General features: G+C 38.5%; 4 protein-coding genes across 4 annotated transcripts; 2 read left to right on the top strand and 2 right to left on the bottom strand.

The window, feature by feature from the left end:
- Positions 1–5111: 5111 nt before the first annotated feature.
- On the bottom strand, positions 5112–5364 carry GLRG_04582 (uncharacterized protein; the record flags this gene model as incomplete). The annotated part of the gene is made up of 2 exons (XM_008095267.1): positions 5112–5219; positions 5278–5364. The coding sequence occupies 2 exons, from the start codon at positions 5362–5364 to the stop codon at positions 5112–5114; spliced, it is 195 nt and encodes a 64-aa protein (XP_008093458.1).
- A 3405-nt stretch (positions 5365–8769) lies between these two features.
- Positions 8770–9612, top strand: GLRG_04581 (uncharacterized protein; the record flags this gene model as incomplete). The annotated part of the gene is made up of 1 exon (XM_008095266.1): positions 8770–9612. The coding sequence occupies one exon, from the start codon at positions 8770–8772 to the stop codon at positions 9610–9612; it is 843 nt and encodes a 280-aa protein (XP_008093457.1).
- A 1605-nt stretch (positions 9613–11217) lies between these two features.
- Positions 11218–12099, bottom strand: GLRG_04580 (TPR domain-containing protein; the record flags this gene model as incomplete). Its single annotated transcript, XM_008095265.1, has 1 exon — positions 11218–12099. One exon carries the CDS (start codon positions 12097–12099, stop codon positions 11218–11220), a length of 882 nt encoding a protein of 293 aa, XP_008093456.1.
- Positions 12100–13766: 1667 nt separating this feature from the next.
- On the top strand, positions 13767–14567 carry GLRG_04579 (calcineurin-like phosphoesterase; the record flags this gene model as incomplete). Its single annotated transcript, XM_008095264.1, has 1 exon — positions 13767–14567. One exon carries the CDS (start codon positions 13767–13769, stop codon positions 14565–14567), a length of 801 nt encoding a protein of 266 aa, XP_008093455.1.
- Between the last annotated feature and the right edge of the window lie 1438 nt (positions 14568–16005).

The following is a 16005-nucleotide window of genomic DNA, read 5'->3' as shown; positions in this document are numbered from 1 at the left end:
TAAGCTATAACTTTTTTACTAACGTTAGGAGAACGTCCTTATAAGGCACTTCCCCCTTTATATAGTCTAGCCTCTTAGACAGCCTGTCTACTAGGTTTATCTTACCTAGCTTATACTTTAGGTTAAAGTTAAATACTAATAACTTATATACCTACTAAGTAAGCCTTTTATAAAGGTCCTATATAGGTGTACTAATAACGCCTTTTAACGCCTAATAGTCTATTAGGATAATAAACTTCTTTAATAGCCCTTAAAGGTAATAAGACTAATACTTTAATCTCTTAATAATAGCTAATAGCTCTTACTGCCTTATAGCCTATTACTACTTTATATTAGTAAGCTTTTATAACTAGTAGGTAACTAGTTACTATTATCTTTTTACTTACTATAATAGTATAGCTATAATAGCTTTAACTAATACGTCTGTTTTTATATATATTATATATTAGGGGTTCTAGTGTATAAGTATAGTTACTAATAAGAAAGTAACTTTTAGCTAATTAAAAGCTTTATTAGCTTTCTTAGTCTATTTAAACTTATATCTTATATTTATATAGCCTTTTAATAGTGCTATTATAAGTATAGTAATACTAAAATACTTTAAGATAAATTTTTAGTAAAAATTATAAAACCTTAAGAAGACCTAGATATCTTTTATTAATATTAGTGCCTTTTAGTTAGTAATTATTTATATATATAATTTATTTATTTTAATCCCTTTTAGTGTAATTATATACCTTAGGAATTTAACCTTTTACTAGTAAAATAAGCACTTTAATAGTTTTATAAATAATCTAAATATCTATAGCCTCTAAAGGACCTTTTTAAGATCTTTAGTATACTACTTCTTTATTATAAAGTAAATTATTAAATTATTTATATATACTATATAATAGGTGTTAAGTAGCTTACTAAGCGCTTAGTAAATAAACGCTTAAAATATTATAGGTGCGTTAGTTAGCCTAAATAGTATAACTATATATTTAAAATAACTATATTATGTCTTAAACGCTATTTTCTAGTAGTCTTCTTTTTTAATATTAATATAATAGTAAGTATCTTAAATATTTATTTTTAATATTTATTTTACCTTATAAAGCCTATTTAGTAGCTTACTAATTAATAGTAATAAATAATAATTCTTTATTATAACTTTATTAAGGCCTTAGTAATTTATATAAAGTTATATTATACTGTCTTTTTTTAGTATAAAAAGTATAGGTGCTCTAGCCTTACTAATAGACCTAGTAATACGCCTGTTTACTAAGTTCTTAGTAATATATTAGTGTAATTCCTTTAGTTATTTCTTATTTAGTAGGTAGATTAGGCTATATAAAGGCTTCTTCCTTAGTATAAGATTAATTAAGTGTTTAGCCTTACTATATACTTATAGTCCTATTACTAATTACTTATTAAAAGTAGCTACTTTACTTTATAACTCCTTTAGGAGTATGTTTAGTAGTTTTAGCTTTATTAGTTTACTTACTTTATATAAGATATATAATATATATATATATTTATTATTTTTAATAATATTATAAGTAATTAACTTTAGCTTTATAATAAATATTACCTTATAATACTATTAATTTATAGCTATATTTATCTAGATACCTTCTTAGCCTATAGACTATTTAAATATAAAAATATTAGGTTATTTTTTCTCTTATTTTATCTTAATAACTAGTTAGTAAACCTTTTATAGCTACTTATAGTAGTTAATTAAGAAGAAAGTTAGCTAATAGGCCTTTTTTTATCTTACCTTTTTACCTATAAACAACTTAAGGGTTAGGGCCTTAGCCTTTATAGGCTTTAGGCCTAGGTGTTTTACTAATTTAGTGCTAATAAGGTTTACTTCTAAGTATATATTTATTACTACTTTAATAACTTCCTTAGTGTCCCCTTATAGGATAATTACTATAGCTATAGTAGTAGTTCTTATAGGTACCTTTATTAGTTTAGGCGTAAGTGTTTAGGGTGTAACACCTATACCTACTTATTTTTTAATAAGTTAAGTTTATAAACCTTAGGCCTTATAATAATATTTTATATAGTAGTAGTTTCCTTATTTAGTTAGTAAGTAAATAGCTTACTATTACTCTCCTTATTAGGTTTTTTCTTATAGTATTTACTTATAAGGTGCTTTAGCTTATTATAAATATAACACTAGCCTACCTCTAGCTAACCTTTTAGTAGCTAAGTGTTATGTTTTTTACCTCTTACTAGTTTATATACTTACTTTATTAGCCTTAATCCTTTAGGTATATCCTTACCTTAATCCCTTTTATATAGTATAGGTCTTTATAGCTATTTACCTTTAGGTATAAGGCGCTTCTTACTATCCTTTATTAATCTTTTAGTAGGCTATTACTCCTTAAGTAACTATAGCTATCTAGCCTTATAGGTAATATCTTTAGGTTAAAAGATAAGCACCTTTTATTATACTATTTTATCTTATAATAGAATTAGTAGGCTAAAAAAGTAGTAGTATACCTTAGTTTTTAAGTCCTTAATATCTTTAGTGCCTAAGTTATAATATATTACTAACTAGTTAGTAAGGTATTATATTAGGCTTTAGCTATTATATATTCTTATTTTTTTTTAGCTCTTACTAGTAGTCCTATTCTTAAGTCTTTAGGTTAATATACTATTAGTAAATAAACACTAAGAAATTACTTTACTTTAGGGGCTTTAGTAGGCCTTTTTTATAGTTATACTACTATATCTATAAGGTTAGAGACACCCTTAAGAGGGCCTATTTAATATATTACTTAATAGTGCTTCTTAAGTAAAGCCTATTTCTTATCTTTATAGTAATAATCTAATTAGCTACTTAGGCGCTTATAAATTCTTCCCTTATAGTTATATAGTTATAGAATAGGGGCTTCTTATATTCCTTTTTATTAGGACGCTACACTAGTCTATTAGTAAGCTCTTATAAAAGGCGCTTATAGTGCCTTTACTCCTTATAATACTCCTTAACTATAGTCTTTATAGTTTCTTAGAAGTATAATATTATTACTTATATAAGGTTAATAATCCCTAGGCCTAGTATAGTTATACTAGCACTTTAGTATATACTTATACTTTACCTACTATATAACTACTTAGTAATAAAAGCCTTATTAGCCTTATTAGCCTTATTAGTAGCTATATAGGAATCTAGCGTGTTAAACCTTCTTAATAGTATTTTTCCTTATATTATTTCTTTATTAAATTATTATATAGACTATTCTAGTAGTATACTTTAATTAATAGCTATAGTTAGGCCTATTAGGTACTTAATTCTAAATAGCTATAGCTTATCTATACTAGCTGCACGTTAGTAATATATTAGTAAAAGGTTAGTCTGTTTAGTATTGTTCTAATCTATCTTATCTGTACTAGTTTCTTAAGAGAGATAGAAGCTTAAGAATTATAAGATATTTAGCTAAGGGCACTTAACTAGGTAGGGCTTAATAGTAGGTATTAGTGTATTATAAGACTTAAGCTTATAGAGCCCCTTATCTTATTAGGCCTCTACTGTAATAACTCTATAGTAGGGTGGGGTTACTAGAGCCTTAGTAACTAATTACTAAGACCTATAACTGCTGTTATAAATCCTTTTACACTATATAAGCTACCTTATAACCTTAACCTTAACTAATTACTAGGTAATTAATAAGATAATAAGAATAATAAATACTATTAACTAAGTACTAACCTCTACTTACTTTTAGTAGAAACCTTACTATTTAGAAACTAGCTATAATAGTAGGGTAGGGGAGTTAGTATATTACTACTAGTATATTACTACTAGTTACTTAAAAATTTAAAGAAGGTTATTTAGTTTAATAAGACCTTAGTAATCTTAAGCTATTACTATAGTAGCTACTATTTATAGTAATAAGTATATAAGACTTATATAAACTTATATATTTATACTTAATAAAAAAATATCTTAAGTTTATATTTTAAAGCTACTTTACATATAATTAAAAAGGCTTTTTTTACTACTAGTTACTTAAGTTAGTAGTAATATAGTAGACTACTAATATTAAGGTTATAAAAATAAGTACTAAGCTAAAGCTAGTTAAATATCTTAAATAAAAGTTAAATAAAATAAATAGGCTTTAGCTTTAGTAGCTTTTTAGTTATAAACTAACTTTTTATTAGTATAAGTATACTAATACGTTAGTTTAAAAAAATTAACTAGTACTAATACTAAAAAAAGATTTTTTACTAAAGATCTTTTTATTTATACTTAAAAAGTACTTACTAAGTATTATTATTTAAAAAAAAATAAAGTACTTTCTTATAATTACTTCTTTATATACTAAATATATACTACTTATTATATTAAAAAGCTTTACTAGTATAATAACAGTCTTAATCTTAACCTTATTTAGCCTTACTAGCCTTAAATAAAGTAATTTATAATAAAAAAAGTACTTTAGTTAACTAGGCTATAGCTAAAAAAGTATAGTAATAATACTAGTAGGCCTTACCTTAAGAGTAAATCTAGGCCTAAAGAAAGAGGCTACTAGTTTATATTAAGACTATTATTACTCTTAATAGTAGTAATAAATATAAAGAGGGGCGTTAAACTAGTAGATATTACTTAGAAGTTCTAGGTAGGCATTATTAAAATGTTAGTAGTAATTTATTTTAGTAGCTACTCCTATAATTACCCTTGTTAACTAACATAGAGTAGTCTTAGTATTTCTAGTATAGTCTTTTAAAATGCACCTCTGTAGATTTTAATATCTATATAAGCTTTTAGATATAAATAGCTAGTTTTAGCTGTTTTTAGTAGGAAAAGATCGGCGGAATGCAGGGGGGGGGGGGGGGGTAGAAAGTAGGTAGTTTGACTTACACGATTCCACAGCACCTTTGGTGTCCTGGAATCACGTGAAGCGTTGATTGTTAGAAAAGCTTACATCCACGGCATAATGGACAGGGAGGTTGTTGATGGAAACAGGCGAGATGATATCGACAGAATAGCAACTCGGCCCCAATTCGTATACACATATATAGACATTGGCATGGGTATCCCATACTAGCTTAACTAATAAATATGTCTTTCTGTCCAGCAGTTACTATCATGAAGCTTGTAAACCAGATTATAAAAATCATTGCGTGATGTTGCATCCGAGGCCGGAGTTGCATGACTGAATGCACGACTGGAAGGCGGCATTGTCTGTTTTGCTGAAGAAGCAGTCATTACGGCATAGGGTGCACTACGTCAAAGTGTTAGCCAGCGTGCCCGTCTCAAGCCAGGTTTGATAATTCACCCACCTCTGTACTATCCTGGCGCGCTTCAAGCGCAGGAGCAGCAAGGGCGATGCCTGCAAAGAGGGCGACAATGATAGCGGAGAACTGCATGGTGCAAGGATGTAGTTGTGGCGGTGTATTGATTAATTAAGGACTCGGTCTCCGACTTGCGAAGGTCTGAAATATGAATAAGAACGTGGAAGGTGCTAGGTAAATGCTGAAGATAAGTGAGTATATATATGTGTGTGTATGATGAGCTGATGTTTTAAAGACTCAAAAGATGAGACGAAGTCGCGTGCCTTAAATCTTTTTTCTAAAAGATCCCCTGATGCAGCAGTGATTAACGTTGTATCTAAAAACGCTGGTACTTGACTCGACATACTGTAGTTGACACAAACCTGACACAACCGTAGACCCTAGTCTATTCTGTATTAATATTGCCCTTAAGGACGACTGCGACTCCGGGTATGCCGCCGACCCCACACTAAGTACCTTTCTGTCAAGAAAAATCATACGTGTTTCTGTTGACATTGTTCCAGACCGAATATGCCCTTGGCTAGGTACACTTTTACTCCCACATACATGCACCAAAAGATGTACCCTGTTCATGTTAACTAGGGAACATTTGGCTTACTCTTAAGGCCATACTAGGTAGTAAGAACAGTTATATGCTATTTATCTTAGCCATCCGCCCTTAGTGAAAATGAATTGTCAGATGTAGTGGTTGTGGACCTCAGGTTTGTTAGAAGTCGCGCGGCAGCTTCTGCTAACCCGGCAGCTACAGGCCGACGCCTCCCCACAACAGCTTCTTGGCATAGGTACTTTGGTCAAGTCGGCCTTCTTTTATCTTTCTGTTTTCTATATAGCTGCCGTACTAATAACCCAGAATCTATTCTTGTCTGGTCCGGAACGGCTGACAGCAGCGCTGTGTCATCATTGGTCAAATTGATCAGCCGGTCCATAGGCATATCCATGGCCTGGATGGGTCCGGTCTAGACCCCCTAGAACGATGTGTATTAGCCCGACACTGCCAAGCTCAAGCACACTGTTACCTACCAGCGTCCGCAAGACGTCTCGTTTAATGACCCTAGCTTGGATAAAGTTTCCGCAGAACCTCAACTAGGCGGGGCGGGGAGCGCTGATGTTACGGTCACTGTCGAGGTGCAAAAGATTGGGACATCGTTATGTACCTCTGCTGCTCCTTACACAATATGCATGCGGTGGCCGCAATTGAGACCGTTAAAGCCCACTAGACGCCATAAAAATAGTAGCCAGTAAAATGACTGCCACCTTCTAGCATCTTGACAGCCCTCTAAGCCTATATACGGAAGTCTGCTGTCTATTCTAGTTAGTATCAGCAGAAAGATTATGTTTGTTCTATTACGTACATATAACTAACTAACCTAGACCTTAACCTAGACCCTAACTACCGTCTACACTGGTTAAATCCGCCTTTAGCTACTGCACGAGCTAACGGTAAGGGGCAAAGTGGCCGCCCATCGCGCTAAGCCTATTTAGAAAGCGGTCAACCTACCTATCTAGCCTATCTTCCTATCTTTGCTGGCCCTTGCTACCTAACTTGCTGCTGACGTACATGACTAACCCCTGCTTTCTGCCAGCACACTATACCTATCACAGCGACCGCGATACCCCTTGCCGTTAGCTTATGCAGGAGCTAAAGGCGGATTTAACCAGTGTATCCGGTATCCTAACTACTAACCTTATGCATCTTTAAAAGTATATAAAAGATGCATAAGGTTAATGGTTAGGGTCTAGGCTAGGATTTAGGTTAGTCAGATATTAGGGTGATGGAATGTGTTATTCAGGTGGTAGTAGTGGCTAGAGGGCTGTCAAAATACCAAAAGGGGACTGTTAATTTACCAGCGACCGCAAAAATCCTGTAGTAAGACACTCCTTGACACTCGGCAGCCACCCTATCACTCGGGTGACAAAAAAGAGAACAGGCCAGGCCACCACCTCCAAAACAGAAAACCATGTTCTATTTTTTGTCACCCGAGTGCCTATGACCCCATTGACCTGCTAGAATACTTTGTTTTAGCCAAAAGTTGTGTGTTTAACGCAACACATGTAGTTAGCAGCGCTGTGTTTTGTATGTGGTGTTGAGCTTTCTTCTTCTTGTATACGCTGACATGGCTGGCTCCTGTGCCTCCATCGTGCAGCTTGTAAGCGCAAGTCGCTGGATCTTGCAACAATGCTAGCGCAGACGAAGTCCTACAGCACTGCAACCACTCTACTCTTCAACTTGGTCGAGTGCTTAGGTGAAAGTTATGAATAATGCATCGTTAGCCGTAAATTAAACGTTACTGTTGGTTATCACCAGGATGGTGATACGGTTAACCGTACGTATCAATAGGCAATTGACGAATAATTGGGGTAACGGGTGGTTCTGTATTATGCGTGAAGAGAAGAGAAACTATCGTGGGATTGCCGGCGAAATCGCCGGGCAATATACCGGTGGATCCGGTGGATCCAACGGAGAAATATCCTTGGTTTCTCTGGCCATCGGCGTTATAAATAATGCATCGTTAGCCGTAGGTTAAACGGTACCATCTTTTCTGCGATAGGATGAATCCAAAGCCGCGTCAATTACCCTGGTTTCTTTTCGTGTGATAAATTCGTCTTCTGCCTTAAATCGCTTCAGCTTCTGGATCCTTCATCATCCCCACATTCGCTGGCAATCCTTATAAAATCATGCTGCCTAAGATGGAAATACTTAGCCTGCTGCCTGTAGGGCTCTGTGAAGCAGTCATGTCAGCTCTAACTTGCTCTGTGCGTAGCTTGTAGAGTGGGGTTTGAAGGGTTTGATGCAGGAAGAGGAGGAGGATGTGAGATGTCGAGACGAACCATCAAGGGTAGGACGACCATGGCTGCTCGCTGCTAGTTTACAAGGGACACTGACACGCTGACTCGGTATGGAGTGTGACCCCCTGTAAACTGACTGAGATGAGAGGCGCCACTAATTACGAGGTACGCCCGACCAACTTGATTGATATCGTGCCCGAGCTTGAAGCTCGAGCAGGTAACCGAAGCTAAGGAAGCACATTTCATTGAATGGTGCCATTTGAATGCCGGATTTTCACCCTGATTTCAACAACGAGTTCAATAGCCCGTGTCTCTCCGCATTTTAAAATTTCCGGACTGGGGTCTCACTAAGACTATTTTCTATAGTTGGATGTGCACTCAAGACTAGAGTGACATGTAATAAGTCTGGGCTCACCACACAATGTGCCACCTTGAATAGTGTGGTGAGCCCAGACTTATTGCATGTCACTGTATCCGTACTCCGTACCACTCTTTCTTTGAAGTCAGACCCTTGCATTTTGTGCGGCCGACCCGGTAGGATCCTGCTCAGATTAGGATCGTCTCTGTTGGCAGCGAAGGGTCTTCAGCGATCTAAATCCACTTGGCGAACGACATTGGTTTAAATGTCCTCTTCGTGCCCGCCCTTCAGTCTTGCCTTCGCACTCGCTCACATCATCCACCTAGTCTTTCAAGATGAGCTACATGTTCCGGTTGTTGATGCTCTTGCATCTCGCGGGCTTCAGCTTTGCCCTCCCTTCGAGCATCGAAGTCGATCTTATCTTCCCTCGAAACGACACCGTGTATAAGCCTGTGTGGCCATTTCCCATTGTTTTTGCCGTTCGCAATGCCTCGCAGCTCTGGCAATCTGACGACGAGTTTTTTACCTTCTGGGTTAAGTGGGAACTCACGGGCTACACCGACATCAACAGTTCGGATACCTCGTTACTGTTCACATCCGGCGTGTGGAAGACGGGAAAGAATGCAACCACCGACAGCACCCTCACGGTCATTGATGCCTCCCGTAGGAATTTGGTCAACGCAACACAACGACAGTTCAAGCTGAAGTACACAACGACGATGTTTTCTGGCTGTCCCCTTAACGTTACGAGCGCGGGCGTGGATTCGAAACCGCGAGGTGTATCGTACGACGGAGAAGTGTTGTTCATGACCGACCCCGACGCCGGACAAATCCCTTCCATCGCCGACCCGGAAGACTGCCCGGCTTTCGTCGGAAGCTTTGAAGTCACTGATGCTCGACAACATTGGGGCTCCATCTGCCCCGTGGTCTCCCAAAAATCGCCGCCTTCGCAAGCGTGCGGTCTGAAGATGGACGAGGCTCTGGCGAACAAAGTCAGCGAGGCCATGCTTGACCGCGCCAACTGCCCGCGTGGGACCTGGCCTGACCCTGAAGGAAAGCTTTCGAAGAATTTTTGCAATGCGGCAGGCGCCAACTCGGGCGCCAAGGTACTCGGCGTTCCTGACACGACAGTCTCGGCACTCGTGTTGATCTTGGCCTTGTCTTGGGCATTAGTCTGAAGGCGCGGCTGGGCCCACACACAAGAACGCCCAAGAAATGCTGACGCTCAGCCAAACCTAATCGAATGCAATAGAGTCTCTTGGCTGGACAGAGGCGTTTCCCCTGAGCATAATGAGTTGGGATTTTGGTTTGGCAATATTTATGATCTAGGGAGGTGTTGGGCTGGGAGATAACCAATCAGATTCAGCTGGAGTTTGGAGTTCAGAGGACAGACTCCTTGGACAATTAGCAACCCACAGAGTACCTTGGGGTTGCGAGTGCATAGTTTATAGTAGGTAATTATAGAACGCAGTTCATCCGTTCAGAATCAACACCAACTTAAATTCATGAACTAAGCAACATGCTTTTGCATACACATCGGATGTTGTCTCCACTGAAACACTGTCAGTTATCTGATGTTGTGAATTCCCAGAAGGTATCGATAAAATGTTTTCTCAAGACGATTTAATCCTAATATATACCATGACTACGTTCAAATCATTACGCATTTGTATAATGATGTGAATTAATTAATGAGGACGCTTCTCTTGAAGCCAGTTCTTGGTTGCAGGTTTTAAGTCAAGTCTTGTGCTAAGTTGACCTGAGGTGTATTATAGTGGAGCAGAGCACAAGCAATTCTATTTAACACACATCTTTGCTTTTTCAAGACAGCACTGAAGTTGGCGCCTATTACGAGGCAAAAGGAGAATCTGCTAGCCATAGGTTACAACAAGGGCGAAGCGTCGTTGTTAAGAAAGCCGCAGAGATATACCAAGTAGTCGGCATGCTGAAACCTCGACTCTCCAATCCATAGGATTCAGAAGACTTCATTTATTCTTGTTGTTCTCATTCATCGATGTTCTTGTGGCGCCTCCAAGCTGCTACATGTATGACTTCCGTGAGACTCTGTTGCCCCTCTCCTGAAAGCCATTGACATAAGTACAAAGTCGGACCAGGCCACCGTTAATTTGAGTCGAGCTCGGACTCTTTGGATCAGATGGTAGCAAGGTGAGATTGTCCGAGTCATTCGATTTTGCTTATTGAAAATGCTCGACCATAAGGAAGCCACTGGGGGAAAAAAGCAAGTGAAGTGAACGTCAAACGCCACGGAGTGTGGGCGGACTCCGTCCCTATTTTTACATCTCAGATAAACCCGGACTCTGGTGGTTAAACTCCGTCCGTAACGCCCGTGTGGGTGTCCAGTAATTCTTTGCTGCTTCGTATTGTTTGACAACTCAAATGTTCTGCTTCTGTTGAATTACATATTCCGTCGCGATTATACTTGTCCAATTGTGTGTGTGTGTGTGTGTGTGTGACGTGTAGCTCTATCGCCTACTTCGTTGCGTTGCCACACTGAATGTGCGGCCGCGTTCCCAGATGTCAGTAGTTGCCTGAATTTCAATAGTTACAGGTAATGTAGGGCGTTAGGCGCTTGGAAGGAGTGTTAATCATTGGGTTTGTTGGATCAGCTGTATATGCAAAGCGTACCGACGGAAAATCTTATCAAGATAATAACCAAGAGACGAAGTCAAGATCACAACAGAAAGCAAGTCCTCGCTTGAAACATATAATCATTTTGTGCCTGGGCTCGCCCCTTTCTATGGCCAAAGCCCACGAACAGCTTTCTAGGCCTCAACGCCCAGCGCCAATACCTCGCTCCTTGTCGCCGTGTAAAATGGACTGTCTTTTCCAACAGCTTCTTTTTCCAGACGCAGGCCGGTCAACGCCAACTCCCGTCCCTTCTCCGGTTTCTCTAGGCCAAACGCCTTACGCGCGGCCGCGATGTACATGGTAGACACTTCTCGGCCGCGGATCGCCTCCGCTTCGTAAGCGTCCAAGAGCGTCAACATCATCTCGAACTCGTCATTCGGGTCCTCCGAAGCGGCCTCGGCGAAGCGCTCCAGTCGGCCCTTGATTTCCGTCCTCCGCGCCTCGCCGGCCTTGAAGCTGGCGGGGTTGCAGGCGGAGCAGTCGCAGACGAAGCCGTACCCGTCTTGCAGTGCGCTCTGCCGCGAATCCCGCAAGCCTAAGTGCTCGTCGAGGTACGAGATGGTGATCTCCTCGTCCTTGCCGATGTCCCTAGTCGCGTGGATGGTAAACGCATTCAGTGTCTGGTTGAAGTTCCCCTGCGAGTTGGGCACACATGAGTGGTTGAGTCGCGCGACCTGAGGGAAGAGGGCTTGAATCTGGTTGCCGATGTTGAAATTGTTGTTGCGGAAGATGTTGAGGATTGTGTGATTGGAGACTGTCTTTCGCAGAGCAGACTTGCTTCGCCATATGGATTCTAGCCAGCTAAAAACACTTGATTTGCTGGGGTTGGTTGACAGCGATAGGAGTGATTTCTGGCCAGCTGTTGAGAGAAGGTGAGCATTTTGAAGGATAGAGCCGCTGTCTGATGATGAGATGGTGAGTAGAGCCTGGTCGGTGAGAATCCTTTGGCCTCTGGGAATGGGCTTTGATGCAAACACACCGAGGCCCTTACCGGCCGCTTGACGAATCGCAAACATGATGGGGAACTGTTGTTTGTCAGTTAGCACTTTTGGTGATGAAGGTCTGTTCCCCCTGACGAGGGGAAAATATTTCGTCGGCTGCCCTGCGATAAGGCCCAAAGGGGCAAGGGGGCATTTGCGGAGATTGCCGCTTGTACGGGCGTCAGAACGCTAAAAGTCCTTCTTATTGGCGTTACAGAAGTAAATAGTGAGCATAACCATGTATTGGAAATCAGCTTCTTAGATGTCTTTGAGTCTCTTTGATGGAGTAGCATGTTGTCACAAAGGATATATTTAAGTCTTTGATTGGTGTTCCCCGCAATTAAGCAACAGTGTTCATTGCCCCGTATGCAACTATGGTAGCGTTGGCTGTTGCATTTCTTCGAGCAAAGGGTCGACACATAGGAGTCTTGGGGGTTCATGTTGCTCGGAAAATGTGATAACAGGGAGAGGTGAGATTTTGACCCCTTGTATCTTTGTTTTACGTATGAAGCAAGTGGATGAAGGAGGACGGACACTTGTTGTGGCAGCAAGCAACCTGATGCCGCAAAAGTGGCAGGGTAGTGTCAATTAAGTATTGCCTTGGTTAAGCACTGTGCTCTGCTGGAAGTACAGTCTGTTGCGTTAGCAGCAGGGTTAGGAATAAGTATACTTAAGTAAGTATTTCAAGGTCAAATACTTACTTAAGTATACTTGCCAAGGTTAAATACTTACTTAAGTATACTTAAGTATACTTAATAAGTAAGTAAAAATAAATAAAAATAATAAGAAATTAAATTTTTTTTATAATAATTCTATATATAGTTATTTTAACTAAATATAAAAAAGACTAACTTTAGTTAAAAACTTAATATCTTATTTAATTAATTATATATTTTAACTAGTTAACTATAATTAATATAAGTAGTAAGAATAATATATATATAGTTATATTATATAATATCTAGAAGTAAGAAAACGTCTTAAAAAAAAGGCTTCTATAACAGATAGTAAACTATATATATAATAATATAGTAATTATAAGAAGACTAAATATAATATATAAACCTATAAAGTAGTTTAAAATAGTAATAAAGAATAAGATAGTATATAGTTTTATTTTAATTTTATATAATATAGTTAAATTAGTATATAAAAAAAGTAGAAAATAGTATAAAAATATATAACTTATTATAATATATAACTTACTATATATATATATATATAGAGAGAGAGAGAGAGAGAGAGAGAGACTATTTAACTAAATAACTATAGATTTATAGCTATTTTATTCTTTTTACTATTTGTTTTTCTAGAAATTCTAGTATTTAGAAAAGAGGTAATTTCTATATATAGGCTAAGTAAGAGGTTTTAGACTATATTAATATAACTATTAAATTATAAGGATTATAATAGTTAATTAATTATATTATACATAACTATTTACAGTAAAATTCTATAAGAATAGGGAAATCCCCCTATTTCCTAGTTAGGAAATCCTAGGCTAATCCTGGCGATATTATTAGTGAAATCACTATTAAAGTGGGGCGATTTTACCGCCTATTCCCCAGCGATTCGCCATAGGGCAACCGTACATTCGCCAGTGAATTCACGTGTATTTTCGCCACATTTAACAACAACAAACTGTAATCTAACCAACAAATTGCCGGCTAGAAAGTTAGTCAGCAACACAACTTCCCATCACCATGGCTATCCAAATCGTCTCTGACTTGCACCTAGAGGCCCCGAAAGCCTACGACATCTTCGAAATTACACCCCGAGCACCTTACTTAGGGCTCCTCGGCGATATAGGCAATATTGCAACTCACAAAGATAATTGTCTTAGCTTCCTGGCGCAGCAGCTCCGTCAGTTTCGCGCTGTACTATTTGTGCCTGGAAACCATGAGGCCTACCACTCCAGCTGGTCTGAAACACTTGAGATACTTCGCGATTTCGAAGAAAGAACAAAAGGCGATGCCTCTTTGGGAGAATTTGTCCTACTCGACCGCTCGAGCTTCAGGGTTCCAGACTCCAAGGTCGTCATCTTAGGCTGCAGCTTATTCTCCTTCATCCCGCCACAAAGTGCAGGTTCGGTCAGCATGGGACTCAACGATTTTTTCCAGATAAACGACTGGGATGTTGGCATGCATAACGAGGCACACACTCGAGACCTTGCATGGCTCAATGCTCAGGTTACAGAACTCGGCCATTCTGATGCCGATATCATCATTTTTTCGCACTGGAGCCCTTCAAGAGACGGCCGCGCTATTGACCCAAGGCATGCGCAAAGCCTAATTACCAGTGGCTTTGCGACAGATTTGTCCGGGGAAGTATGCTACAACAGCAGCAACGTCAAGATATGGGCATTTGGTCACACGCACTACAATTGCGACTTCGAAGTGGAGCGAGAAGGTCACGCCGAGCCTTTGAGACTAGTTGCAAACCAACGAGGTTACTACTTCGCACAAGCCACAGGGTATAATAGGGACAAAGTCATTAAATTATAAAGCGACAGACTAGATTCAAGCAATACCGCCGCAGTCCCTCTATAATCATGATTAAGGATAGGAACTACAAGCTACAGTTTAGAAATAAGATAGGATAATAATAATAGTGTTAGAGACTAGGATAGTATTAAGTAAAGAAGTTAATAATTAGTATAGTTAGGGTTCAATTATAATAATTATTCTTATTTACTTCTTTTAACCCTTAAGTTCTATATAGTTTTCCCCTTTTTATATCTTTTTAGTAACTAGTTTATTTAGTCTTAGCCTTACTTTAGTACCCCTCTTGTTATAACCTAACAAGTTATAAGGCTATATTACCCTACCTAATAGGTAGATAATAAGCAGTAGTAGTATTTATATATATAAGTGTAAAAGGATTCATGACAGCAGTTGTGGGTCTTGGCGATTGGTCGCCGAGGCTCCGGCGACCCCACCCCACTGCAGAGTTATCACAGCAGAGGCCCAACAAGATAGGGGGCTCTGCAAGCTTAAGTCTTACAATACACCAATACCTACCATCGAGCCCTACCTAGTTAAGTGCCCATAGCTAAATATCTTACAATAAGAAATAAGAAACAAATAGATAACTCTTTAAAACAAAAGAACTATAGTATAAGTTATATAACTATAAGCATAAGATAAGATAAAGAGTAAGCGCTTATTTATATATAGAATAAGCACTTAGTAAATACCTAAGAAGTGACACGGTCTGATAGGTAATAGATTGGTTGACTATCTAGGAGCTAGGAGCTACGTCTGGCAGCGGCTGTCTTATAGCCTGCTAACAGGTGGGGACAAGTGGGGCACCCGCTGGGCCCACCGGTCGGCAGGATATACGGTCCGACCGATGGATCCACCAGCAAGGCCGTAAAGTGGGTCCAAGGTCGGCCATTTGTCCTGTGACAGCTTAGTAAATATTTTTAAATATCTCTTAAAATACTAAAAAATAAGTATAAAGCTTAACTATTAAATAGTCTAAGTAGCTAAGGCTATTAATAAGTAGCTTACTTAAGGTCTTAAGATATTAAAAGTTAGGTATAAGGCTTAGCTATTAAATAGTCTAAGTAGCTAATAAGGGGGCTACTAGTAAGTAGCCTACTTAAGGTCTTAAAGGTAGGACCTTAGAGGGGAGAGATTATATTAGGTGCCTAAAGTAGGGCCCTAAGGGGGCACTAGAGTAAGGCTAGGACTAGATAAACTAGTTACTAAAAGAACATAAAAAGGAGAAAACTTTATAGGACTTAGGGGTTAGAGGAAGCAGATCAGAATAATTGTTATAATTAAGCCCTAACTACACCTATTGTTGACTCCTTTACTTGATACTATCCCTGCCTCTGACACCTAGCAGTAAGTCAGTCCCTGAGACAATCTCATTGATCAGTTCCGCGAAGAACTTTAAGACTTGACGAAACATTAAGGCAACAGTATATCTACAACA

This window comes from Colletotrichum graminicola (assembly GCF_000149035.1).
Source record: "Colletotrichum graminicola M1.001 genomic scaffold supercont1.14, whole genome shotgun sequence".
Lineage (NCBI taxonomy): Eukaryota > Fungi > Ascomycota > Sordariomycetes > Glomerellales > Glomerellaceae > Colletotrichum > Colletotrichum graminicola.
This window is presented reverse-complemented; position numbering and strand designations above follow the sequence as displayed.